This window comes from Cyprinus carpio, chromosome A22 (assembly GCF_018340385.1).
Source record: "Cyprinus carpio isolate SPL01 chromosome A22, ASM1834038v1, whole genome shotgun sequence".
Classification (NCBI taxonomy): domain Eukaryota; kingdom Metazoa; phylum Chordata; class Actinopteri; order Cypriniformes; family Cyprinidae; genus Cyprinus; species Cyprinus carpio.
In genome coordinates this window covers 11,050,212-11,078,180 of record NC_056593.1, presented here as the reverse complement: position 1 = coordinate 11,078,180, position 27,969 = coordinate 11,050,212, and the positions used below count along the sequence as shown (strand labels likewise).

Here is a 27,969-nt window from a genome sequence, read left to right as displayed (position 1 = left end):
GAGAGCGCCAGTCTAACAGTTTAAGAACTGTTTTCTTTTTTCTTTCATTTTTATTTTTTTATTTTTTATTGAGCTAACAAAAGGGAAATACAAAGTTATACACCAACAGAAATCAATCAAACAATGAAAGCTAAGCTTTTTCATCTTATATAAGTAAAAGACAAAAGAACATCCATAGCCTATATACATCTAGTACATTCATTTTCAGCAGTAAAGATGTCTTAACAGCTTTACGATTCTTCTGTATTGAGATTAAAGAATCACATAAGAGCTTTAAAATCAGAAGAAAACAGTCTGCAGTTTGGTACAGCTGACATGTCTTTTGCTTTGTGCATATGGTATTTAGCAAACAAAATAATAATTTTGATTATAATATCCATCTCCAGTAAACCAGTATCACAGTCCATAAACAAGACCATTGAATCAGTTATCGTAACAAACTATAAATAAACAATGAAGCTTGGGTACAAAATGATTTTGTAAAACTGAAAAATATGTGCAAAATTGCCTCTCACTCCTCTTTACAAAAATAAATAAATAAATAAATAAATAAAAAAACACTTTGGTAAATACCCTTCTTTACATTTACTAATAAAGTTATTACATTGTTAATTTCGGTGAATTCTTTTAAAATGAATTTCTTTGACTTTATTTAGAATTATATCTGGCCAGAGTTTATGAATAAAATAAAGGGATAATTAGGTTTCCACTTCATGACAGCATTCATTTATTTTCATTTGTTGACTGTTTTTTTTATTTGTGGTTATTTTATTTATTTTATTTTTATCTCTGATGGAAAGTTTTTCTTTGATGGTGTGGCTGTTAAATGTGTGTGTTGTTGTTGTATGTTTTTTTTATATATATATATTTATCTTTTATGTATATATATTATGAAAATGTTTTTTTTATTGCTTATAGCAATTCCCAAAAATGGATGAAAACAAAACGATCAGTTTCAACTTAAATGATCAGTTTTCATTGCAATGCATTTATTCTTAAAATGATTCCGCTTGTTTGTCCTCGATGTTAACAGACGAACATGACACGTTCTTCACAAAACAGATGTGTGACATCAAGAATAGTGGAAACTTCTCAGAAACGACTTCTAAGTGTTGCTGAAGCTGGAAGTAACTTCTGCTGAAACTAACACTCTTATCTGCAGGATCACTGCATTACTATGCAAATCAACCATTGATAGAAATCAGCGATAGACAGATGCATATGCTGCTGATCACCTATCTTACATTTTACATACACACACTATATGGTATTTTGCATTATTTCACAACTCTTTTGTGTTTCATGTATGATTATGTTCTATTACAACTGAGAACTCACACAAGGATTTATGAGATCAACTTGAGATAACCTAGAGATGAGATAACCTAAATTGCACCACACACACCCCAAAAAAGAAAAGTAATATAGATTTTCAGAGTGTCAGTCAGTGACTCTGTTTACATGCATATAAACAGCCAAAAAAGCTTCCTGGGTTTTTGCGAGCAGCAAACCGTGCTCTGAAACATCATGTAAACCACACAGCACTTTCACATGTTTAACAGCTTTTGTCGTTATAGCCGTCTTTTCTAGCATGCATGTCATCTGACTGTAATCACAACATCATTAGTGAGCAGTTTGATCAACGTCTTGCATGACACTTGCATACACCGTTCCTCATCCTCCTGTTTGACTTTCTGAAGAAAACACAAAGAGACAAATGCCCCAAATGAAAGCGTTTACCACGGTTAATGCCCTGCTTGACTATGAGAAGATTCAGTTTTGAGATAAGTCTGATGATCATGCTAATATTTCATATGGTAACCCATTCAGATTTATCCTAAGTTTTTTAATGCTATACTGCAAAAACTGAAGCAATTGTTGTGTCTGTTTCCTTATACAAGACAGCAGCGACAGCTCTGTTAGACAGAAGCATGTGTTTCATTTCACTTCTGTTTTTTAATGGTTTGCATGAGGTATAAAGGTGATTTGACTCAGTACTTAACAAACTACTTCTGCTCTGTTTTCTTTTTTATTTTACACTTTTGCTTTCTTGACTCAACTCTTACTTGCTAAAAAAAAGTTGAGCAGACATCCTTTCTTTTTTTCTCACACTGGTTACCTGAAGGCTTCAGTTTTCTTTTCTTTTCTTTTCTTTTCTTTTAGACTGTTAAACAATGCAGGTTTGCCAAAACACACTGAACATTTAATATTTAACTGTTTAGAAGTGTTTTTTACATTTATCTGAGAGCAAAATTTATATATGATTTTTCTCTGTTTTTTTTTTTTTTTTTTTTACTGGTTTGTCTTCAAATATAATCTTATTTATTTCCTAACTATGGAAGCTCCTTTCCACCTCAGAGTAAAAAATAAATATATAAATAAAATAAAACTGTTGTTACTTTAGTTTCTAGTGTAACAACATTACACTTGCCACACTTGCCATTGTAAAATCTCACATTTGAATTTATCTCAAAACTTTTTTTGCTTAATACTTTCTCCACACAGACTCGTGAAGATATATTTTAGTGTTTAAAAATAAGCTTTCTACCATTTGTGCATATAAATCTATATTTAATGCATTTATGTGCAAGTTTTTTATGTGGAGAGAGCAAGCAACTGACTAACCGTCTATGCTGCAGGATCTGTCCACAGAACTAGCTTCCTTTTTTCTGTTTCTTTTTTTCTGTTTCTTTTTTCCTTTTTGCTCATTGGCGTTTATGCTAATGGAATTTCAGTGGATTTTTGCTGCATGCATGAAGTTTGTTCTCCTCAAGTTCCCCAGAATCACACAGGGTTTCTTGTACAAATCTGAATATTATAGAATTAAAAATAAAGTGTGGGCACTTATGGGCCAAAACATGTAATTTTCTAGCACTTTAATAAATATAAAAGGGCAAGACACAGATGACAGTTATAAATGATCTTACCGCTTTCTGTGTGTTTCTTTTGTAGAACTTTGGTTCAGCGTAGGTGATCTCTTCTGTATGAGTCTGAACTGTTTCAACAATAATAATAAAACAACAGAACCTCTTTATTTCCTCATAAAAATGCTCTATTATTTCATTTTAGGTTTTTTTTTGAATATTAATATTATCTCAGAAGGTGTTTTTTTTGTCATTTGCATTCTTGATCACTTTTTCTCCATTTCTTGTAGATGCAGAAGATCCCGGCTGCAGCAACAATTTATATTGGTTACAGAGTCTGGAGGAGGAGAGGACGAGACTGTTGATTGAACAAAAGTGAGACATCAATGTGAGTGAATGAGACTGGTCTATAACAGCACAGCTAATAGGCCGTTCTCTACTTGCTCCTAACTCGGTGAACATGCAATGGCAATAAAACCTGTTCTACACATATGGCTTCTCAGCCATAATGTCGCAGGCGGATCAGATGCTGCTTTGATTTTTGCCTGTGAAATGCAGCATCAGAGCAGCCTTATTAATAAAGGAGGCCTATTAAGATGCTGCAAAAGACATGAGATGCAAGCACAAAACTCAAAGATTTCTGTGAAGTGCATGTTAACATAGAAAAACAAGAAGCTGTTCTGTTTGAATGGAAGTCAATGGAGGAGATGCATCAGTATGCAAAAATAATAAGCTTGTGAGTGGATCCAGTTCATCATGTATCTGACTGTGTTTGCATAACATATTCATTTGGAGTCGGCTATATGGCTTTGCTATTAAAAATCATAACAGTATGTCAGGTGTGACAGGGTCAAATTGTTTATGACACTACTTTAGACATTTTTACGTGTCTGTAGGCTTTAGTCATATGGATTGATATTTAAAATGGAATTACAGTGTCCTGGAAAAATGTCAAAGATGCTGAAAACATTAAAATCATGTTTTATTTAGCAGAATTAAGAATAAGTAACTTCTTATTCTTCTTATAGAATTAAGAATAATTCCCATATAATAGAGCTGTAACTCTCAACTCACCATAGACAGTGACATTGAATCTGTATTTAGTCTGTGAGCTGCTGTTACTGATGGACACTTCATAAACTCCAGAGTCTGTGGTTCTGGTGTTTGTGATGGTCAGTGATCCAGTCTGATTGTCCAGCTTCAGTCTGTCTCTGAATCTCCCGTCAGGACCATCATTGGTGGATAAGACTCCAGTGTCATGATTGATTTTAGCTATGAGAGACCGGTTAGTTCCAAACTTCCACAGCATCTCATCAGCTTTCTGTATTTCAGTGAAAACAGTGTTTAGAGTGACAGAATCTCCTTCGGTCACTGACACGGACTTCACTGTATCTCTATCTGTATCACCAAACACACCTGCAGAACAAACAGAAACACCTTCTTAGTAAGTTTGAAGCAGTTTTAAAATAATTACAAATTTGGAAAGGTAGAAAGAGAGAGAAAAAAATATATATATAGAATCTGCAGCATGGCAAATAAATGTTCATGTGGGGAAAAACAGATGAGTTCTGAGTTCACACATCTTCAAATGTTGTACATGTTAAGAGTTACAAAAGTTAATAGAACAGCAGTTATTCTATTATTCTTATTTACTATTCTTATTTACTGATGGTGGAATCTTAATGGAAAAATGTGAATATCTGACTCAAATAGCTGTATCAAATTCGTGATTTAATGGGACATTTAGATAAATGGAAGTCGCTGTAAATAAATGATTAAAATGCACTATATCTGATGTGATGTGGAATCACATACCTACATTACATCGTAAAGTATGGGAGTAAAGGCAAGAATACATTTTCTGACTTATGTAAATAGAGCACAATTGCTCTGTACAAACATCAACCAAAAAATATTATTATTTTAAATTTAGAAATAGAAAGCAAAGGCAGGGAGATGGAAGGTATTTTTTTTTTTTATTTATTCATGTATCTCTGAGTTTGGAAAAGTATCCCTCGGGGTGCTTTAAAAGATGATTGAGAGTGTCGTAGACATAAAATCAGGAAGAAAACAAAATCGAGACCTACGTCTGCCTTTCTGTCTCGGCTGAGTGAGCACACGTGTAACATGTTGAAGTGTAGTCCAGTTTCACAACAGAGCTATTTCTTCACTGTGTTTCAGTACACCATTGATAATATAAGATAATTAGCCTAACTCTTATCAATCCAGCCAGTCTATTCAGAATGAAAGCATCCAGACAGCAATATTAAATATATTTGTAACAACTCCAAAGCATTGTTTGTAAACATTTATTTACACACTAAATTCTGCAGAAACCCTTGCAGAATCTGCATATTTTTAAACTGTCATGACAAAGTCACTAGCTGAATCTCACAGTTAACGAGTGTTTTTTGCTTGACATTTTGCATTTGGGTATTTCTGAATTTTTCAATGCTCTCAGACGCTCTCAACACTAGGCTCATTTGAGGTTGGCAAAATCTGTGCATAATAGATCACTGGAGATCCCCACAAAATGCATGTCAGAATGCATGGAAGAAATGTGTCATGCTGATGTATGCAAAAAACCTTTGTGAAGACGAAGTGGCAGTGCCAGATAGCTTGCTGATGTCATAGCTTAATGCTCATTTGTATAAACAATAGTGATGTATTGTTGTCTTCTAAAATGTTTTTTATTTTCTGATATCATGTTTTTATGTGTATAAATTGTGTGAATATTCGCAAATACAGTGCAAGCTCTGTAAAACAGTCATGCACTCTAAAACAAATTGCAACAGTTTGTGTTTTTGAGTAATCACAATTTTTAATGAATTTATGTTCAAACAAACAAACTACACCGAGTTAAAAAAACTTAAAACCTAATAATTCACGGGAAGTTGTGGCCTAGTGGTTAGAGAGTTTGACTCCTACACTTTTCACTAATGCTTAGAGAACTTTTAGAACTATTAATAACACAACTATTTCTTTAACTGGGCAAATAAACCAACTGTAAACGGCCATTAAATGGACACACAGAGGCAAAGCCAGTCCTAGCATTTCGGGGGGCCTAAGCATATTTTCATAAACCACCACTCCCATCCTCCAGTGTACATACACTGAAACCTCAAGTTTTAGAAAATAGTCTTAGTCATGTTTATTTTCAGCCGTTCAGCCGTAGTTTTGGTATTTTGTTTGGATCGTGATTAAAATGCAGTGGTACTGCAAATGTTTCATGCATTCTGATTCATGTAAAGACACAGTCAGGGGAAAAAAAAACATGATAAACCATGAATCCTTGAAGAAAAAAAATAAATAAAAAAATAAAACCCTGATACAGATTTTTGGTTAAAACAGCCCAGCACAATCAAAGCAGAAATCTGAGCTTACATCACACACACAATATTAATTTAATGTAATGATCAACATTATTAAGGCAACAGTAAGAATGTCCCAGTCATTGAATATTGAGTATCTGGTTGTGCACACTGCAAGTGCATGTTTGAAGACATGGGGTGTGGTCTAATTCGATCTGGTGGAAGTTAGTGGAGAGTAGTGGAGTTTTTTCTTTACACAGGTTTTCAGACTTGAAAGTCAGACCACTGAACTGCTGAAAAAAAATGTTTCAAACATTTGCTCTTTGCTGTTTGTGCTGTTGCTGTCTGGTTGGTGAGTTATAGACAAGTTTAATGATTTATATTTACTTGATAAATAATCACGCACGTTCTTAAGTCGATTATGCTTAATAATCCGAAAACATAGGCTACTTGGTCACGTTAACCCGTTTTCTTTTATCGGAGTAAGGTCATAAACCGTGTAAGCATAAACCGGTCGCAACAGGTTGTTTTTTTTCCACCGATTTCTGTGGGCTTATTAAAGTGCGTATGTGTGATGACAGGAACGCATCTTTAGTGCAGAGTAATCGCATCTAAACTGAGCAAACGTCCTGCAGTAAAGAAAGAAGGAAATATATCACAAAAGCAGACTTTTCATGATTCAGAAAATGCTAAAAATGTGTTCTCATCTCGTACAGCAGAAGTAGAAGTGCTTCAGTCACAATGATGCGTTTATAACTGCATGAGAGGATAATATACGAGCTGTAAGTTTCCCGACATGTTGCAAGCTTAATTTAACATCACAACTGACAAATGTATGGAATACTCGGAGTCAGATACACAAATTATTATATTTTGACGTCACTACAGGGAAATAACCTTATTTATTGATGAAGTCATGTAAACTCAGCTTACTTGCGTTGTCAGGTTGATGTGCATGTAAACGGGGAAAACTGGTTATTTTAATACTAAACCAAAACTTAAAATGTACAATAAACAAGGGTGTGTGAATACAGATATGTTTTCCACAAGGCTATTTGTGGATTCTATATATTTTTTTTCTGTTTAGCCTATACCTTTCCATATTTGTAATTATTTTAAAACTACTTCAATCTTAATTCTTCATTAAATGAACTTAAATTTTACCTTTATGATGCGTCACTAAGAAGGTGTTTCTGTTTGTTCTGCAGGTGTGTTTGGTGATACAGATAGAGATACAGTGAAGTCCATGTCAGTGACCGAAGGAGATTCTGTCACTCTAAACACTGGTCTCACTGAAATACAGAAAGCTGATGAGATACTGTGGAAGTTTGGACCTAACCGGACTCTCATAGCTAAAATCAATCATGACACTGGAGTCTTATCCACATATGATGGTTCTGACGGGAGATTCAAAGACAGACTGAAGCTGGACAATCAGACTGGATCACTGACCATCACAAACACCAGAACCACAGACTCTGGAGTTTATGAAGTGTCCATCAGTAACAGCAGCTCACAGACTAAATACAGATTCAATGTCACTGTCTATGGTGAGTTGAGAGTTACATCTCTATTATATACTACAGATTTAGCTTATTAGATTAGATGATTCAGCAATACTGTTGTTGTGCAAGTATAAATCTTTTGCAGTATAGAAGAGAGGGGGCAGGATGTGGTTTGTTAAAATGCTTTCAGTGGTGAATTAAAAAAAAAAACTGTTAAACAGCATCTGGACGGGACAGACAATCTTTTTTGGACTCTTCAGGAAGTAAAAATGCATTTGTACCTTTTGTAATTTTGTTATTCGAATTCTTCCACTTGCGGTAGCAAAGTGGTGTCAAATTCCACAAACTTTCCAAAACTTTCCAAAATTCCTGATATATTCCGAAAGTTTCTAAAAACTTAAAATTTTCCTAAATTTCTGGAAATTTTGATAGCGTTTTTAGTTTTTAATGGAATTTTTTTCAGTTCTCCTTTATATAAATTTTCTTCTCAAAAAGTGGCTTCAAGCTTAAAAAAAGAAGAGGTATCTTATCCGTGAATTGAAACAAAAGTAGATTTTTAATTTTATTTTTATTCAATACATGAAAGAGCAACAGCAATATATCCATTGTGAATAGGTAGATGCCACAATCGACCGCTCCAGACACACTGATGCGTCCACCACCCTGTAATGGTAATTTTCGAAAGCAGTGTACTGTCACTCAGTCTTTTTGAACTTGTTTTTGCCCCTAAATGAAGTATGAAGAAGTACTTTGTTTGAAGTATATCTCAGTCTCTCTCTACCTCTGGAGGTGGAGTGTCTGGATGATTCTTACAGCTGTGTTGTTGTGGCTTATTTATTCAACAAGATGATAAATCTTATCAACAATAGTGATCTGTGTAAAATGTGCAGGTACATGTGACAGTCTTTTAAGATTTTCACTGATTGCTCCTTCATGAGAAATTTCATTCCAGGTATTAATTTTTTAGCGATTCTAACATCTCTTTACTGTCAGCTTATCTCTATCTTATCTTTTGCTATCTCCTTAGATGCTTAGATCAAAATAAAGGTTATATACTTTTCCCTCCAGTGATGAAACAGGAATCTTGTTTGTAAAGAGTCATTGAGTCATTGTGTGACACTAATAGTAGAGAAATTGCACACTTCACCTTCTAAAATAAACAACCTTCTCCCATGAAATATTAATTGTGTAGACATGTTCTTTTCTGTTTCACGTTGTTCTTTTATTTCCTTAGATTGTACCTTCTGTTGTCATGTTCCTGAAGTTGTGACTCGATTGGTCATCTCTGTTTTGGTGGGCGTGGCTGCCGCTTTTATTATGGTGTATGACATCACATCCAGAAAAAGTGAAAAGTACAGATGACATAATCATCATCATCATCATCATCAGACCCTTGAAGATAAATCATATATTCTCGCATTGTTAGTGTGTCCACCCTTTGCCAGAATATTTCTACATTTAAACAACAAACTAGCTCAGTTAACAGATGATACTGAATGACTTTATAGATTATAGTTCAGTTCTCTTCATATTTTTAGACTCATTTTGTATAGTTTGACCAAACCATAACTAAGCACCAAGTTTTCTCTCACCACTAGGTGTTTATTTTTCTCCAGATCAATAGCGCCAACTACTGGATCAGTCTTTTATCAACGTTAGGAGGCTACTTAAGTCAGTGCTTGTAAATAACAAAGCTGTTTAACTTGATTTTGTAGCAGGGTGGTAGTATCACTGTATTTGATAGTGTAACTTTCCAATATGTACTGCCACTGTAATGTTAAGTAGTGTGGTAAGGTTTTCTTTTTGTCTGTGCTCCATTCAGCCAGCTGGTGAAATTGTCATGATTTCTATACAAAAATAAATAAATAAAATAAATTTTGGAAAGAAAAAAAAAAGCCTGGCCAGTGTTTTGTGTATTTATGGGTGTTTTGCAATGAAATATATAAAAATGGTCACTGATCAAAGCTTTTCAATGGTTACTGTACTATTTAATGCCTAATTAGAAAACCTACAAATTCAATTCATATGTAATTTTAACTAGGTAAATACAGTCATTAATGACTTGTAAATTGCATTTATTTTTTGCATTTTTGCCAAAACTCCCATTATAATCAATGGCACAGGTTACACTGCTCAACGAGTCTTATTTATATAAATTTAAACCTTTGATGCAATGAGTTCTTTAGGCATGTATAATGCTATAATCAGCACTTTTGATGATTAGTTGAATATTGATGGCAGGTAAAAACAGTAAATGTTTTTGAGAGTTACACATGTAATGCTCATTTAATGTGCAAACATGTTAGCCGATCACAGCACCGTTTACATGACATATACTGATTCTGACAGCAGACATGCCCCTTCCAATGGAGCGTTCCCTGATTGTGATTTTGAAAGATGTTATGCGATTTCAGATGGGTTTAAGTGATATCACCCCACACCTGCTCTGATCTGCACTTCACACACTTACATCTGCAGGCCCCTGTAAAAAACCAGAGAGCATACTGTAACACAAAAAGATGAGAGCAAGACCACACAAATAACACAAACAATACTTAATATGATCATATTAAACCTAAATATCTAATTCATAAAAAAAGGGAAAATAAACCAACAACAACAACAAAAAAACTTAAATACACCAGAAAGGGCTGATCTGCCCCTTTAAAGGAAACCATGGGCTATTGTCTAAAACAGTGGCTGAGCGTGTGGTGGTCGTTCCTGACACTATTCATTACTTATCCTGACAAACAAATGGAGCATTCAGCCATTGTAGACAGGCTATTGGACTGAGATTTTTGCTATTGTTCAAAATAAAATAAAAAACAACAACATAGTGTGTTTTTCAGCATAATAGATATCATAAAGTTAAATCTCCAGTAAATTCTCATCAGTGTAAAGTCTTTATGTAAAGCGTGCTTTCCCCCCTTCGTCTCATATAATAAAATCTGGTTCAGAGTGATGCTCAGGAAAACGGATTGCTGAAGAACACTTTACGGATCATCTATATTCACTCCACTCTGCATCAGTATGAAGAGGGCACTTACACTCTTTCTGTTCCCGCTATTTGCGAGCGGTAAGTGTTTTTTAGCATGGGTGCAGCACTTTCAGTCTCACGTTTCTACAAAGTGTAAATCTGCGTTATTTTATTATTTAATTTATTCACAGAATTTCTAAATATGATAACTGTGGTAAGTTTAAACAAGGTGTAGGATATCTTTCTAGGTCATTACATCTCGAATGATCCACAAATGGTAAAGACCAATTTAAAATTCGTTTTTTTTTTCTTTTTTTCTTTTTTTTTTTTTGGAGTGAACACCTCTATGTGCAAAACCACTCAGTGTTTTATATTTATATAAAACACTGAGTGTTTTATATATTTACTTGGTTAAACCACAGTATCCTTTTCTCTCAGATGAAGCAGTTTAAATATAGTCCAAATGTAATGGTCGAGATTGCTCACAGTTCCACTTCTATGGTCAGTTTATAATGGGAAGTATTTAAGTCTCAGCTGTCATGTTTTTAGGAAGTACCTAGTTAACATTAAAGGCTGTTCTGTCTGGGCTGATATGTACCTCTGATGCTTCTGTTGTAATAAAAATAATGCATATGTCAGTTTAATGTAACAGATCTTTATTTATAGTTTTTCTTTTATAATTTTAATCAAGATTATGTTATTATAACTAACTTTCTCTAACATCATTTTACAATTTATTAGGTCCATCTTGAAAGTTTGCGGAGGCCTCTAGTGGTCACTGGTCTCCTCGCTGAGAACCACTGTTTTAGACCCCATTGACAAGCATATTGTATGCAAAGTATAAACTATATACTGTTAATAGTTATGTTCCATGCTTAAATTACATCTGTTCCCTTCTCAAAACACATGAATAATGTATGCTTTCCCCCAGAATTCTACCATCCCTACATCTGCAACCAGAAGAACCTCAAACTTAACTTTTACAGAAGAATGAAAAGAAGTTAAACAAAAAAGACCATAGCGGTTAAACCATGTAAAATAAAATTAAAAATAAAATTTAAAAGAAGTTAAACAAAAAAGACCATAGCGGTTAAACCATGTAAAATAAAATTAAAAATAAAATTAAAAAAAATAAAAATAGGTGTTTTTTTTTCCTATAGATGTTTAGAAATCTGTGCATAAAGCGACCTTTATTCATGCATTCATTAACGTAGACTCAGGTTTAATGCGGAATGCAGCAGTTCACAAGACATTTATTAGTGCCACTGATCAGTAGGCATGCAAGACTCATAATTGAGAAACACAACTGAGTGTTTAATAAATTTAATCTCTGACTGTCTGACTGTTTCTGTTTGTTCATCAGGTGTGTTTGGTGAGTCAGTGTCAGTGATGGAGGGAGATTCTGTCACGCTACACACTGACGCTGAACTTCAGGGAGATGAAGAGATTGTGTGGAGGTTTAACATGACTCGCATAGCTAAAGTTATTAGGAACAATGCTACGTATGATGCTGTTGTGAGATTCAGAGACAGACTGCAGCTGGACAATCAGACTGGAGATCTCAAGATCAAAAAATTCAGAGTCCCACACTCTGGACTTTATAAGTTTGAGATCACCAGCCCCAGAGTGTCCTCAGACAAGACATTCAGTGTCAGTGGTAAGTGTTTCATTTTTTAATTCAATAATTATTATTTACATAACTATTTATCACTCTGTGAACATTTTTAATCATCTGGATGCAAAATGTAACTGGCAAACTGTCAGAAAATAATAATAATCAAAATCAAAACCCAAATAATCATTCAGTAGTTTTTCAAAAATTATATGTTTAATTAATGTGCATTAATCAATAAACAGGAAAAAAGATTTCATGCATAATGCCTGACTTTTAACTACAAGCTAAATACCCTGGAACTCATGCTCTCATTAATTCGTCTAAAACGTTAATATTTTACATGTGAAGAACCCTTGTGGATGGTGTGTATAGTTCCTTACGTATTTCCATACTTTTGAAAGGCTTGACAAATATGCTGCTATTCTGAACCCACACTTGAAACAAAAAGCAGCTGAAGCATTATGTGTATAATCCAGTTATTTGTATAGAGTTCAGTATAGTTAATCTGACTCCATTCAGATTGTTGTTATTGTTTAAAATAAAGACTTACTTAGAACTGATAGAAAACACAGGATTTCACCTGAAAGCTCAGATAACATTAATGTGTAAAATAGTGAATCAGAGCCTCTGATTTATTATGCAGAGGATGACCAACTGAACAAAGGTCAGACAAAGGTCCAAATGTGTTTAGTTTTAAGTCACTACTAGTGAAGGTAAAACAGATGTACAGATACACAGTTAACTGACGTCTTTGTGGAAAAAGGTCTATAGAAAACGCATGTGTGACAGTATTTTAGATCGCTGCATTCAGTCTTAAAGTGACAGCAGCAGGTAAATTAGGCTTCAGTCAATGTCATTAAAGTTAATCAGACAACAAAAGAGAAAATCACTCAATGGAACTTTAATTGTAAAAATTCATCTGTATTTATTTATACAGTGAAAACTGTACAGCTGTACAACTCCAGTTGATTAGAGTATTACTTTTGTAGTACTTACCTGAAAAACTTAAAACACTATTAATTTCATTTGTATCTTTGTTATTGTGTTTATTTGTGGTGTTTGTGTCATTCATTCTTTTTTTTTTATTGTCTTTTTTAGTTAAAATAAATGTAAAAAAATTATCAAAACATTTAGGTTTAATTTTAAAATAACTGAAAAAAATGATATCAAGAAGTAATGAAAAGTAAGTCTGGGCTTTAAACAATATATATTTGTAGCTATTTGACGAACGCTGCATTTGTATCATGATCCAAACATAGATGCTACATGCTGTAGACAGCATGAGCAGTTTTTTTTTTTTTTGTATGGAAATTAGATTGTATAGCTTAAAGATTTAAAACAGAACTGAATTGTCTGACTTACCTTTGTGAACTTGTTAAAAATGCAAATTCACACTCTGACAGTAGGTGGCGCTTATGAAACAAAGTTTCAATATAACGTTTCCTTGGTTACTGCTAAAAACAGTCCATTCCCTTTAGAGGTACATTCATATAATCCTCAACCCCAGTTCAATTATCAGAATTGTCATAAAAAAATGTTGTGCATTACAGACCTGCTACATTATTTTCTCTGCTGGCGCATCTGTTCTCTCTTCTTCTTCTAAAGCCTTGTTTAAACTTGACTTCGCATTTATGCTGTTATAGGCTAATTTTGTAAATGTAAGACATTCATTAAAATTTTAGACAAGAACAAACTGGGTGTTTAACGCAAATGTGTTTGGTCACATTTACAAATCTGGCGATTATATTTGCCTGTCTATGCAAATGTATATTTATGTATCAACCTTTTTCCAATGAGCCAACTATGCTTTAAATTATGGGAGGCACTTCCAGTTTGAGTATTTCCAGTCAAAAAGCCTGAAACAAATCATTTCAAATCATGAGGTTTCACTACAAATAATCCTTATCAGTTTGATTGAATGAGCTGTAAATTGTTTTGTGAAAGTCAGAAGAATATCATAATGCTTAGAGCTTAGAATCTCAGAGTCTCTCTTCACTGATGGAGCTGAAGCTGGTGTTTAGTGGGTCCTGTTCAGTGAAGCTTATAGCTGAGCACAGATGATGCGCTGTTTTACTAACTAGTTAATTAGTTTGCTTTCCTCTTTCAAGACAGTAATATGTGGAACAGCCTTCAATCACGTACCAAAACAATTTCAGACTGATATGTTTCTGCAGAACTATACTTGTGTTTGGACATTTTTCAAACCAGAATTTGACTTACAAGTGTATTTAAAGGGATAGTTCACCCAAAAATGAAAATGTGATGTTTATCTACTTACCCCCAGGGCATTTTTTTGACTTATCTACTTACCCCCAGGGCATTTAAGATGTAGGTGACTTTGTTTCTTCAGTAGGTCAGTCATATAATGGATGTGAATCATGGCTTTGAGAGTCAAAAAAACATACACAAATTAAACCCTGCGGCTTGTGACGATATTATGTGTGAAATTCACTCCATCTGATTTGGACTAGTTAAGAACCCTTGAATAATTTAAATTTGTACTGCAGAAAGGTGCGTGATGTTTACTAGACAAGACATCTGTTTAGTGACAGTGTTATAAAAGCGATGACTGACGGAGAAACTGTTTGTGTTTGTTCTTCAGCTGTGAGTGGTACTGGAGTGAAGCCAGTGTCAGTGATGGTGGGAGATTCAGTCACTCTACACATTAATGTTCCTGATATACAGAGATATGATGTGATACTATGGAGGTTTGGACAGCAGAAATCTCCTCTGGCTGAAATCAACAGAAAGGCTGGAATATTCAACACATCTGATGGTCCTGATGGGAGATTCAGACACAGATTACTGCTGGACAGTCAGACTGGATCTCTGACCATTGAGAGCATTGGAACCAAACACTCTGGACTTTATGAAGTTGATATCAGCAACAGCAGCAGTAGATACACCACACACAAGACATTTAATCTGACTGTCAGCGGTGAGTCCATCAGTGTAAAAATATGTGAATAGTTAATGTAAAAAACACATTTTGCACTAAATTAACTGTTTAAGGCTAAGAAACTTTGTGGTGCTATTAGTTTAGTCACTCTCAAAGAAGTGAAACATTTTGATTTGTAAATAAATACTATTATTATTAACAGGACAATTGTCACATTGAATATATGATTTTATGATTTAGTGACACTGCAGCTGTAATATTAAAAGTGATCTTTATACTGACATACAGGTGCATCTCAATAAATTAGAATGTCGTGGAAAAGTTCATTTATTTTAGTAATTCAACTCAAATTGTAAAACTCGTGTATTAAACACAGACTGAAGTAGTTTAATTCTTTGGTTCTTTTAATTGTGATGATTTTGGCTCACATTTAACAAAAACCTATCAATTCACTGCCTCCACAAATTAGAATATGGTGACATGGCAATCAGCTAATCCTATCAAAACAACTCACCCTGAGCCTTCAAAATGGTCTCTCAGTTTGGTTCACTAGGCTACACAATCATGGGGAAGACTGCTGATCTGACAGTTGTCCAGAAGACAATCATTGACACCCTTCACAAGGAGGGTAAGACACAAACATTAATTGCCAAAGAAGCTGGCTGTTCACAGAGTGCTGTATCCAAGCATGTTAACAGAAAGTTGAGTGGAAGGAAAAAGTGTGGAAGAAAAAAGATGCACAACCAACCGAGAGAACCGCAGCCTTATGAGGATTGTCAAGCAAAATCGATTCAAGAATTTGAGGGAACTTCACAAGGAATGGACTGAGGCTTTGGTCAAGGCATCAAGAGCCACCACACACAGACGGGTCAAGGAATTTGCTGAACCACAGACAACGTCAGAGGCGTCTTACATGGGCTAAAGAGAAGAAGAACTGGACTGTTTCCCAGTGTTCCAAAGTCCTCTTTTCAGATGAGAGCAAGTTTTGTATTTCATTTGGAAACCAAGGTCCTAGAGTCTGGAGGAAGGGTGGAGACGCTCATAGCCCAAGTTTCTTGAAGTCCAGTGTTAAGTTTCCAGAGTCTGTGATGATTTGGGGTGCAATGTCATCTGCTGGTGTTGGTCCATTGTGTTTTTTTGAAAACCAAAGTCACTGCACAGTGTACAGTAAATGAACATACTTTCCAGAAGGCCAACAATTCACTAAAAAGTTTTTTTTTTTTTTTTTTTTTTTTTTTTTAAACATTTTTTATTTTTATTTGTTTTATTTTGTTTTGTAATTGAATTTGAATTGGTGGGTTTTTGTTAAATGTGAGCCAAAATCATCACAAATAAAAGAACCAAAGACTTAAACTACTTCAGTCTGTTTATTTAATATTTAATAGTTTATTTAATTAATTTACTGAAACTGAGAGTTAAATAATAGACAGGGCTCAGTGAGATTTGTGAAGTGAAATGTAAAAAATATTTCTTTTTGTATGTAATTTATGCCTGACTAGCTGTTCTTCACTCACTGTTCTTCATGTGTTTGTTGTGACAGATGCAGTGAAGCCAGTGTTAGTGAAGAAGGGATATTCTGTTACTCTGCAGATTAATGTTACTGAAATACAAAAAGATGATCAGATACTGTGGATGTTTGAAGACATTGTCATAGCTGAAATCGATGAAGCAGCCAAACTATTTTACATATATGATGGTCCTGATGGGAGATTCAGAGACAGACTGAAGCTGGACAATCAGACTGGATCTCTGACCATCACAAACACCTGCACCACTGGACTTTATGAACAGAAGATCAGCAGCAGAAGACACGCCATAAAGAGGAGATTCACTGTCATTGTCACTGGTGAGTAAATCAAATCTGTCAATGTAAAAGTTATCTTATTTAGATCTGGGAACAGTGAAATGACAAAAAAAATGTCACAAATCTACATGTCATTTGAATAGTTAAACGTAATATTTGTTTTCTTAAACTGTTCTAGTCTCTCAGAGAGGTTTGGTGAACAATACTACAAGATATCAATCCATCTTCCAAACTTACTTATCCTATAGTGGGTTTGGGGATCGTGCTTTATGAAGTTTGAGCACCTTTTTGAGTTAACGGAGGCCTAAAGGTCTGTGAGAAATTTGAAAGAAATCAGCTAATGGTGTGAGATATTTGATTTATTTCAGATTTTTTATGCTAATTGTTTCATATAGATACAAAATAGTAACAAATAGTAGTCATTCTGAACAATTTTGCGTCAAGAACCCCTGCTGTCAATCAAACCATTCGTTAAATATTTGAGAACTTTAAAAAACATACTTTTGCTAATCAGTGCAGTACAATTCTCTGGACTCTCTATGTCCATAATTATCAAAAATATGTAAAAAATTTTGCATTTGGAAAGTTATAACAGGGCCTTTTAAAATATGGCCTTAATCTAGTGTATCCAAAAGCATATGAATCTAAAAGAAAACTAACTCTAAACTTCACAAAATTAGGAAAGCAAATGTGTCATATGATTTTAAAAAGCATACGTAAAATTATATGGAGGTTGGGCAAAAGTAGCCATTATAACACTTATAAAGGTTAAAAACACTGTATTTCTATGGTAAATTCCTTGAAATTTCAATTATAATCACTAGATGGCAGAAGAGGATCACTTATGGATAATTCTACTGACTAATATGCTTTTTTATCAGGTTTTTACTTTTGGAATTATATTTAGGCATTTTAAAAACATTATTATTTAAAATCAAATTTAGTCAAAGTTTACCATTACGTTTAATCTAAGGTATCAGTTTTATACAATTATGATTACAGTGAAACCTGAAAACGTGTTATAAAGAGTAGACTTGCACAAAACATTTTTTTACCCATCATTTATTTCAGATATCTACAACAAAATGTGTATGCATGTGTTAGTATGTGTAGTGCCTGATTTTACCAGTAAAAAAGGTCATATTTATATGTAGTCAGTTTCAAAGTGCAAGCATACTTCTACAAATCATGAATATTTTTATTCTTGTGTATTTTTTTTGTTGTGTATTGGTTGTGATGTGCGTTTTTGAGTAGGTTCGAGTTCCACCACCCCAAGTCCATACCACAATTAGCATTTTAATCAACAATACATTTTAACTGTTCATTTTTTACAAAATGTCTTAGAAGTAATAATATTACAGTAATAAAAACAAACTCTTCTTTGCTTTGGTTTAAAATATTGTGATAGAATCGTATTTTGAGTTCACTATTGTGCTTTGAATCAAATCGTGACATGAGTGTATTATTACACCTCTAGTAGGGAGGCAAAACAGTAGAAGAAGGCCAAGGACAAGAGCACGTTTCTGATTTAATAAGGACCACTGTTGTATACCATGTTCTCAATCATTACTTTACTATGGCCAAGGTCATAGGACACATTGCAACTTCAGCAATGTGCACAGTACTGCAATACTGTATACTTACTGTAACTCTTCATATTTCAGTAGTCCACTTGCATTTCACATTATATAGCAAATATTCTTATGGATACATACTGTAACACACACATACAAATATAGTCTATACATATACAGTCTGTGACTGTCTCTCTATAACAATACGGTATTAGATCTTTACTCAGGTTATATAGTGCTGATGTTTCTAGTGTTTGTTAGAGATCAGACATACATTCACACTATTGACTGTCTCTCTTTAGCTGTTTCAGGTTCAGGTCTGTCTGCAGCTGCTGTAACAGGGATTGGTGTTGTTGATCTTCTGCTGGTGTCGGCAGCTGGAGTTTTAGTTGCTCTTGTGATTCACTATCGCCGCAAGATTTCTGAACTAGAAAGACGTTCGGGTAAGTATCACACACACAGTTCATATAATATGGGAAAAACTAAAAGCCTGGTTACCATTAAGACAATAACAGACGAAGTGCAGAAACGGATGTACTGAGAGCTGTCTCTCTGTGTGTCTGTAGAAAACACAAACTTAACACAGTTTCTGCAGATGTTATGATAGAGTTGGATCTCTTTTAATATGTTTGTGTTTGTTAGGAGTATGATGTACCTTCATCATAATGGTGGTATTGAAGATACCATATTGGATTCAATATTAAACAGCATTACAAATCTATAAACATTTTTAATCTCTAAACAGCATTAAAAAAAAAAAAAAAAAAAAAACTGCATATTAAAGACAGAACTGACCTTGTGCTTTTTAAAATCAAAGAGCAAACCGTGTCATTCTGAACATAATTTGAAATGGAGAAGTCATGCATTACTCGAAGCTAACCTAAAAAGAAACTTAGACATCCCGGTGACCAGGTGATGATGCTGTCCCCGGACAGCGTGAGGAGATCCCTCAGCAGGATGAACACAGGCAACACTACCACAATCATTCCAGTCCTGAAGAAGCCGTCTCCATCCTGCTTCAATGACTACCATCCAGTTGCACTTACCCCTATTCTCATGAAGTGCTTTTTAATGGCTAGTCATGCACCAAATCAAGTCTGCCCCCCGGTTCAATGACTACCATCCAGTTGCACTTACCCCTATTCTCATGAAGTGCTTTTTAATGCCCTCCACTCAGCACTCACACATCTGGACAAAAAAGACTCATATGTCAGAATACTGTTCATAGACTTTAGTTTAGCATTCATCACAATCATCCCTCAAACAGCTCATCCCACAAACTGGTCCAGCTGGGGTTCAACACTTCGCTGTGCAACTGGCTGTTGGACCTTCTGCTGGAAGACCTCAGGCAGTACGGGTCGGCAGAAACACATCCAGCACCATCACACTGAACACTGGGGCCCCCCAAGGATGTGTGCTGAGCCCCCTCCCACTTCTGACTCTGCTGACCCACTACTGCATACCGTCCACAACTCCAACTTCTTTATTAAGTTTGTGGAAGACACAACTGTGTCTCATTAGCACAGAGGTGAGACTCATTACAACAGAGATGAGTTTTACAAAACTACAGGAGTGAGTGACCTGCCTGGCCGGGTGGTGCAGTGACAACAATCTCTCTCTGAACGTGGAGAAGACGAAGGAGATTGTTGTTTACTTCAGGAGAGTGCACACTCAGCATGTTCCTCTGACCATCAACGGTGCGACTGTGGAGAAAGTGAGCAGGACCAAGTTCCTGGGTGTACACATCACAGTGGACCTCTCCTGGACCGACAACACCGCAGCCCTGGCCAAGAAAGCACAATATATGTCACGCTTCCCCCGCAAACTGAGAAGAGCTAGAGCCCCGGCCCCCATCATGTACACCTTCTACAGAGGCACCATCGAGAGCATCATGACCAGCTGCATCACTGTGTGGTATGGCGCCTGCAACGCGTCCTGCCGGAAGACCCTTCAACGCTTAGTGAGAGCAGCGGAGTAGATCATTGGTGTCTCTCTCCCCTCCCTCCAGGACATTTATGGTACCCCTCTCACTCGCAAAGCCTTCTGCATCGCAGGTGATCCCACTCGACACACAGCTTCTTCAGTCTGCTGCCATCAGGGAGGAGACTGCGGAGTCTCCAGGCCAGGACCAGCAGACTGAAGGACAGCTTCATTCATCAGGCTGTCAGGAAGCTGAACTCACTCCCGACCTTGAGTACATCAATGTCCAAACACTGTCCGTAGCTGAAGTCGGCTGATAGCAAATGAATAATCCAACCTCTTGTAATGAAAACACGTCACAGCTCACAAACACCAGACTGTAACCAGGAACAATCATAAACAATCCAGACTATGTTCTTACATCAAAAATAACTTTAAATCCATATTCAAACTGGACCATGATGTGGTTTCCTAACAAATAAAGAGTCCTTCTAATATGCATACAAATACACTGTCTTTATCTATTATCTTAGTCCAAAATTATGCAATAATTGGCCATACCATCTCTGCAAAAAAACATCAGCAATGTTCACTTAAAAAAAAAAAAAAAAAAACTCCTTTAGACTGGGTTTGAAATGACATTTCCCAACCAGGACAAAGCACAATGTGTTCAGTAGGTGAGCCATGCTTGCTATTGCTAACTCTCTCTACCATATGGCTTCACTTAAGGAAACCTAAAATAGTCTAGGAAAAGAAAACTGGCCACAAAATTCTTATTAACAGGCTCAAGTCTGGCCCAATGGGCAATAACTGGATTAATGTGGGCAGTCCCATAATGTGGGCTCCTCAGAGAGACATTGCGGTGAGCCCAAAGCTGTGGGCATCCCTTAGGCAAACCTGCACCGGGCCTGTTTAGGTTTTGTGTGGGCTGGCCCTAGCCCTCTGTGCCTGCAAAATGCCAGCATGGGCCCCACAGGGACATGTTTGCAGGATTTATTTTTAGACAGAGTCTAGACACATTTCTAGCACACAAAAACTAAATAAAACTGCTTTACATGTCAGTAAAATGGCTCTTCATGTCTAAGTGGGTTTTTACATGCCTGTGACAATGAAAGATTTACAATAAATTTAAATCTGTTTTATTTCAGAACGTCGTCAGCCCCTCTTACCAAGATTAAGAAACACTGTAAGATGTGTGAGATATGGATTCATTCATGTTGTTCATTCAGACATCAAGACATTAACATCATTAATTATAAAGGCAGAGCTGATATGTTCTTCATGTCATTTCGATTTTCGGCTGACTTTCTGTTTTTTTTTTTGACTACACCTTAAAGAGTTGTCTTTAAAAAAAAAAAAAATACAATTTGAAGATGTGTATATTGCTTTGGAAAGTAAGATAAGATACCGCAACTTAAAATAATGCCATTTACTAGTTTTAACAACAGAGATCTGTGTTACCCTGTGTGCATAACCCTTATCATTTAATGTTTGTTACTATGACTTCATTAAGTAATTTATTAAACACCATTATTATAATAATAGTGCTGCATCAGTGTTATTTGATGAGTTCAGACTGTTTAATTTTTTTTTCTGTTTCCTCACAGATAAGAGACTGGAAGACCCCCAGAAGAGAGCGATGACCTGTATTTTATTGATGATTAAGTGATTAAATTTCCCAAATCAAGTGAAATGGAACAGCAGTAGTTTATATACTATAACACATCAAGAGTGTGTAAAGTCAAGCCATTTGTGCTTTTGTGATATAAAACTAATGAGTGAAGACTTTTATTTATTGATTACTGGTCTTGAGGGACTAATCGCAGGTTAATTTATGAATTTCTGTCATAACTCTCAGAGGATTTGACATGGTAATATACATGGCAGTGCTAATGTGTTTGGTCTTGGTGGAATAGATCTGCTGCTGCGGCAGAGCAGGTACCAAGACTTGCTACTGCCAATACATCCACAGACACACTGCTGTGAGCATGTAAGAAATACTGCTGCAGCTGCACATGTAACATATATGAATAACCCCCATAGCTTACATGAAACACCCAGTAGCAGACCTATACAGGTGGAGCTGGGGAAGGAGGAGGGTTTCTGAAGAGCGCTGCTGCAGCCACAGCAAGCACTAGTCATGTATTTGAATGTTGATACAGAAAAGAACCAATCAGCTGGCCATGTGATAACGATGTCATTATATCAGATTGAGTTAGACCTATCAGATTGTGCCATGTAGAGTTTCATGACAGAGTTATGGCTATATGATTTTATTATTGTTTTTCTGAAGACTGCAGGGCTATGAAACTCCATGTTCATACAGGACTTACAGATGATCTTACTGTCCAAACATTTCATTCCTTTTAAATAAGCTTTTATTTGTTTATAAACTACTGTCAATAACAGGAAACATCACAGTATTTTCAGTTCAGATTTTCTGTACTATGAAAATTTAATTTTGTGTGTGATTAATTCTGTTGTGCATTTGTTAACGGATTTAGAGAATCCACTTGTTGTTTGGAGGAGACTGTTAATGCTCTATTAATTTATGTTTGTGACTAATGTGTGAAAGTGAATTATAAACAACATTTAAGGCGTCAGTTTTTAAGGAAATTGCTGGAAAAGCGTTGTTTCCATGTTCATCCTCTAGGTGGCGCTCCAGCAGTCGCTTCCTTTCTGTTCAAGGCTCGACTTTAAACAACCTGTTGGCTGATATAAAATAAGCTGATTGGCTTATATTTTATATGTGTAAACTTGTATATGTTTATCTTTCTTTTTGTTTTTAACAGCTCCCTCTCGCTGTGGTGGAGCAACGAAATATTGTTCTTGTAAATAGTTTATTTCTAGCATTTTGGTTATATTTTATATGTGTAAACTTGTAGTTGTAGTTTGTTTGTTTTTAGAATTTATTTAAATAGTGAATTTTGAACTGATCTCTTCTTGTAAACTTAAAGATGTGGATTCAGATGGCAATTAACCCTGATAACACACATACAGGTGCTGGTCATATAATTAGAATATCATCAAAAAGTTGATTTATTTCACTAATTCCATTCAAAAAGTGAAACTTGTATATTATATTCATTCATTACACACAGACTGATATATTTCAAATGTTTATTTCTTTTAATTTTGATGATTATAACTGAGAACTAAGGAAAATCCCAAATTCAGTATCTCAGAAAATTAGAATATTGTGAGATAAAGAGTGTATAAAGAGTGGACTGCAGCTGGAGTCAGTGCTTCAAGAAACACTACGCACAGACGTATGCAAGAGAAGGGTTTCAGCTGTCGCATTCCTAGTGTCAAGCCACTCTTGAACAACAGACAGCGTCAGAAGCGTCTCGCTTCAAAAAGGACTGGACTGGTGCTGAGTGGTCCAAAGTTATGTTCTCTGATGAAAGCTACACTAACTACACTAACCATAGTTTAACAATGATATCTGTAGTAAAACAGTGGTTATATAAATGGTAATCAAAACATTTAAAAAACATGGTTAGTACACTTATACTACAGTAAAACCATGGTTAATTTTCCTAAGGGGTCATACATGTGCTCTCTGGGAAATTACCACAAAATCTTGGTGTTTAACAAACAAATAAATAAATAAATAAAAATAATAAACAGTATGGAATTCAGCCAGGGATTTTTCTGTGGTGGATGAAAAACACCAACATTTTGGATTCAGGCGGCAATAAAATCAGATTCTAACCTCTGCAAATTATGAAAATAGCTTATTGTCACCACGAGAAACAGTTCCCGGCAGAATAAGATGGGGGACGACTTTGACAACACAGCTTAATGATCATTGGTGTAAACAAACCTGACGTTTGTTCTCATCTAAAATATTAGATATTTAAACTGATTAATCTTTCTATGTGTATAAATTGTGTGTGAATTTTCCCAAACAGTCCTCTCACTGTAGCCGCCAGCTCTCTTCATCAGTCTTCTTTAAAGTTGACATGTCTGTGGTGTCTCAAAGGGTTCTTGTGGTCTCCGACAACTATAACTCACTATATAACAACACTGCAGCTGTAGTCAAGAGACGCTGGACTGTTCATATAAAAGTGCTGATGCACGTTTGAGAGGAAGCATGAGGACAAAGATGTATTCTGTTAGTCTGCTCGTGTTTTCTACATTCCTCTTGCACGGTAGGATATTTATTTTTCATTTCTCTTCAGGTCAACAATGAAAATAATGATTAGTTTAGAGTTCCCTGCTCAAACCAGAGGTCTAGTCTAGTCCGAGACCCCGATCCAGACTGGTATTAGCCTAAATATTAATAATATAATATGAAATATAACATTCAACAACCTTTCATTTATTTTAGTTTTTTAAACAAAAAACAAGGCAGCTGGGAACTTTTTAACATCTTTTCAAGTTCAAAAAATAAAAGAATTAACTACAAGTGTAAATAAAAAAGTAAATACACCATTGAACACTTAATAAGTAATTTTTTGTAGTAATTGTATCATACAGCCATGGGTGTTGTGAAATATTTAGTGCCTGTGAGAAAAAAAAATGTCTAATGCGTGGAGAAAACATGAATATTTACAACTTCGCTGTGCAGTGGGAATTCAAAAGTAATTTTCAATTATTCAACTTATTCAGTAGTATGATACAATGAAAATGTTCAGTTTGACCTCAGTATAATCATTAGGGGTTGAGCCAAGAGACTTAAGTGGTCATGTGTCCCTTTTACCCGATCGAAATAATCCATAAAACAAGTCGTGATCTGAAGAGCAAACAACATTTTTTATTGCATTCGTATGTTCATTGTTCAAAAGCCAAGATCACTGCAGAGAGGATTTATTATTATTGATGTTTACATACTCCACCAAATGAAGCAGTTTCTCACAAAAAACTATATTTCATAACAAAGGGCCTTAATTAAAAAAATCTGTTCTCAATTTGTTGTTTGGAATGTAGCTATACGAATAAAGCATGCAATACATTTATATTATATCACATTTATGCACTTGTATTTACGTGATGAGCGAGACGTTGCTTGTCGCAGCTTACAGGCAGAAGGGTAATGGTGAAGATCATGACAGCTGGCAGAAATAATTAGATCTAGATGCAGAGCATTTACACTGCTTCAAGAGTTGAGTTGAGACCAAGAACAAAATGGAAAGACCCAAACTTTGGCTGAACCCATTCTTTTTTTTTTTATGTTGGGAAATGGCAATAAATGAACTTTCCACTCTTTTGAATTATAGTCGTGTATGAAAGTATGCAGTGATCTCTCCTTGGCCGTTTGAATGCCAATTTTAATATGCAATATATAAGGTGTGTGTTGTATGGTGTATATTATGACAGACAATAAATGCCACATAACCTACAAAATGACATGTATGTTTGTCTGATGAGTGAATGTGTGAATCAGTGATGCTTTTATGTGGTTTGATTGATCTTTTGAAAAATCTTTTCTATTGTATATGTTTGTCTGACTTACCCAGAAATGATTTACAGTTGATATTATTGATATATTTCTTCTCCAGGTGCATCTGGTGTTGAGACAGATGGGGTGTCAGTGTCAGTGATGGAGGGAGATTCAGTCACTCTACACACTGATGTTGAAACAAACAAACAAGAAAAGATTCATTGGTATTTTAATGACACTCGCATCGCTCAAATCAGTGGAGATCAGAGTTATATCTGTACAGATGTTCAGTGTGAAGGTGGTGATGAGAGATTCAGAGACAGACTGAAGCTGGATCATCATACTGGATCTCTGACCATCACAAACATCACAGACACTGGACTTTATGAATTACAGATCATCAGGGGTAGCAACAGTCCCATGATCTTCTATGTTACTGTTCATGGTGAGTCACGGCTGTTTATGTTTAAATAACATCATTGTGTTTATTGATATTCAGAGCTGTTTTTCTCTTTACCTGCAACACTGAAAAGAACAGAATTACTTTAAACTGTTTTATTTTTCCGTTAGTTTTGTTCTGCTCATACCATTTCTTATTTTCTGTTTAAATGCATCTGTTATTTTATACTCAGCTTTTAGTTCAAAGTGCAGGGGATTTGATGTAAAATAAGTATGCAAATGTGTAAAGAACCTGTAATAGTTTTTTTAGTTCTAATAAAATGATCATAAGGGAACAGAAAATCATTATAAATATTTTAGTTTATTCAAAAAGTGTATATTATAATGCAGAAAGCTATATTTTAAAGTAGTAGATGTGCAGGTAAAAAGATGTATGAATGAAGATATATCCACAATTAATTTGATATTTGGCACTTTTGCATTTAATTTGGTTTGTACTGAATTTATCAAGATCTAGGAATTTAATATGTACCGTACAATTATTTTCACAGTTAATTTCTGTTGTGGACCCCCCCCCAAAAAAAAAAATCCCTCAAGCTGCTTTTTTTTTTTTTTTTTTGGTGTGTGTGTCTGTGTGTATGTGTGTGTGTTTGTTTCAGGTGTTCTTGCTGCTGAACAAGATAAAATGCAGAGAAAGTCAGTGAAGGAGGGAGAATCTGTCACTTTAGATCCTGGAGAAATAAGAAAACCAAATGATTTAGTGACATGGTCTTTTAATGACAGTCTCATCACTGAAATCACTGGAGATCAGAGTATGATCTGTACAGATGATCAGAGCTTTCTTGCGAATTACAGATCATCAGGGGTAGCAACAGTCCCTTGATCTTCTATGTTACGGTTCATGGTGTAGTCAATGGCTGTTTATGTTTAAATAACATCATTGTGTTTATTGATATTCAGTTCAGAGCTGTTTTTCTCTTTACCTGCAACACTGAAAAGAACAGAATTACTTTAAACTGTTTTATTTTTCCGTTAGTTTTGTTGCTCTCATACCATTTCTTATTTTCTGTGTTTAAATGCATCTGTTATTTTATACTCAGCTTTTAGTTCAAAGTGCAGGGGATTTGATGTAAAATAAGTATGCAAAATGTGTAAAAGAACCTGTAATAGTTTTTTTTTAGTTCTAATAAAATGATCAAAGGGAATAGAAAATCATTATAAATATTTTACTTTTATTCAAAAAAGTGTATATTATAATGCAGAAAGCTATATTTTAAAGTAGTAGATGTGCCAGGTAAAAAGATGTATGAATGAAGATATATTCCACAATTAATTTGATATTTGGCACTTTTGCATTTAATTTGGTTTGTACTGAATTTATCAAGATCTAGGAATTTATATGTACCGTACAATTATTTTCACAGTATTATTTCTGTTGTGGATCCCCCCCCCCCCCCCACAAAATAAAAATCCCTCAAGCAGCTTTTTTTTTTTTTTTTTTTTTGGTGTGTGTGTCTGTGTGTATGTGTGTGTGTTTGTTTCAGGTGTTCTTGCTGCTGAACAAAGATAAATGCAGAGAAAGTCAGTGAAGGAGGGAGAATCTGCACTTTAGATCCTGGAGAAATAAGAAAACCAAATGATTTAGTGACATGGTCTTTTAATGACAGTCTCATCACTGAAATCACTGGAGATCAGAGTATGATCTGTACAGATGA

General features: G+C 35.1%; 2 protein-coding genes across 4 annotated transcripts; both read left to right on the top strand.

Annotated features, from left to right (window-relative positions):
- Window positions 1-10,410: 10,410 nt before the first annotated feature.
- LOC109084643 lies at window positions 10,411-23,068 on the top strand. 3 transcript variants are annotated; one of them, XM_042711878.1, is made up of 7 exons: window positions 10,412-10,756; window positions 12,021-12,314; window positions 14,875-15,210; window positions 16,712-17,017; window positions 18,861-18,992; window positions 21,618-21,655; window positions 22,077-23,068. In XM_042711878.1, exons 1-7 carry the CDS (start codon window positions 10,711-10,713, stop codon window positions 22,110-22,112), a joined length of 1,188 nt encoding a protein of 395 aa, XP_042567812.1. In that variant the 5' UTR covers window positions 10,412-10,710; the 3' UTR covers window positions 22,113-23,068. The 3 variants fall into 3 exon arrangements, with proteins under 3 accessions (XP_042567813.1, XP_042567812.1, XP_042567811.1); XM_042711877.1 differs by having other exon boundaries at window positions 18,852-18,992; XM_042711879.1 differs by lacking the exon at window positions 21,618-21,655 and having other exon boundaries at window positions 10,411-10,756; window positions 18,852-18,992.
- Window positions 23,069-24,311: 1,243 nt separating this feature from the next.
- LOC122135016 lies at window positions 24,312-27,137 on the top strand. Its single transcript, XM_042712452.1, has 3 exons — window positions 24,312-24,623; window positions 25,974-26,300; window positions 26,914-27,137. Exons 1-3 carry the CDS (start codon window positions 24,566-24,568, stop codon window positions 27,135-27,137), a joined length of 609 nt encoding a protein of 202 aa, XP_042568386.1. The 5' UTR covers window positions 24,312-24,565.
- The last annotated feature ends 832 nt before the right edge of the window (window positions 27,138-27,969 follow it).

Excerpts from the sequence above, each read along its gene's own strand:
- LOC109084643 (XM_042711877.1), top strand. The coding sequence starts at position 10,711 with ATGAAGAGGGCACTTACACTCTTTCTGTTCCCGCTATTTGCGAGCG. Across the intron at positions 15,211-16,711 it reads ATTTAATCTGACTGTCAGCG|ATGCAGTGAAGCCAGTGTTA; the intron begins GTGAGTCCATCA and ends TTGTTGTGACAG. Across the intron at positions 17,018-18,851 it reads ATTCACTGTCATTGTCACTG|CTGTTTCAGGTTCAGGTCTG; the intron begins GTGAGTAAATCA and ends GTCTCTCTTTAG.
- LOC122135016 (XM_042712452.1), top strand. The coding sequence starts at position 24,566 with ATGAGGACAAAGATGTATTCTGTTAGTCTGCTCGTGTTTTCTACATTC. Across the intron at positions 24,624-25,973 it reads TTCTACATTCCTCTTGCACG|GTGCATCTGGTGTTGAGACA; the intron begins GTAGGATATTTA and ends TTTCTTCTCCAG. Across the intron at positions 26,301-26,913 it reads CTTCTATGTTACTGTTCATG|GTGTTCTTGCTGCTGAACAA; the intron begins GTGAGTCACGGC and ends TGTTTGTTTCAG.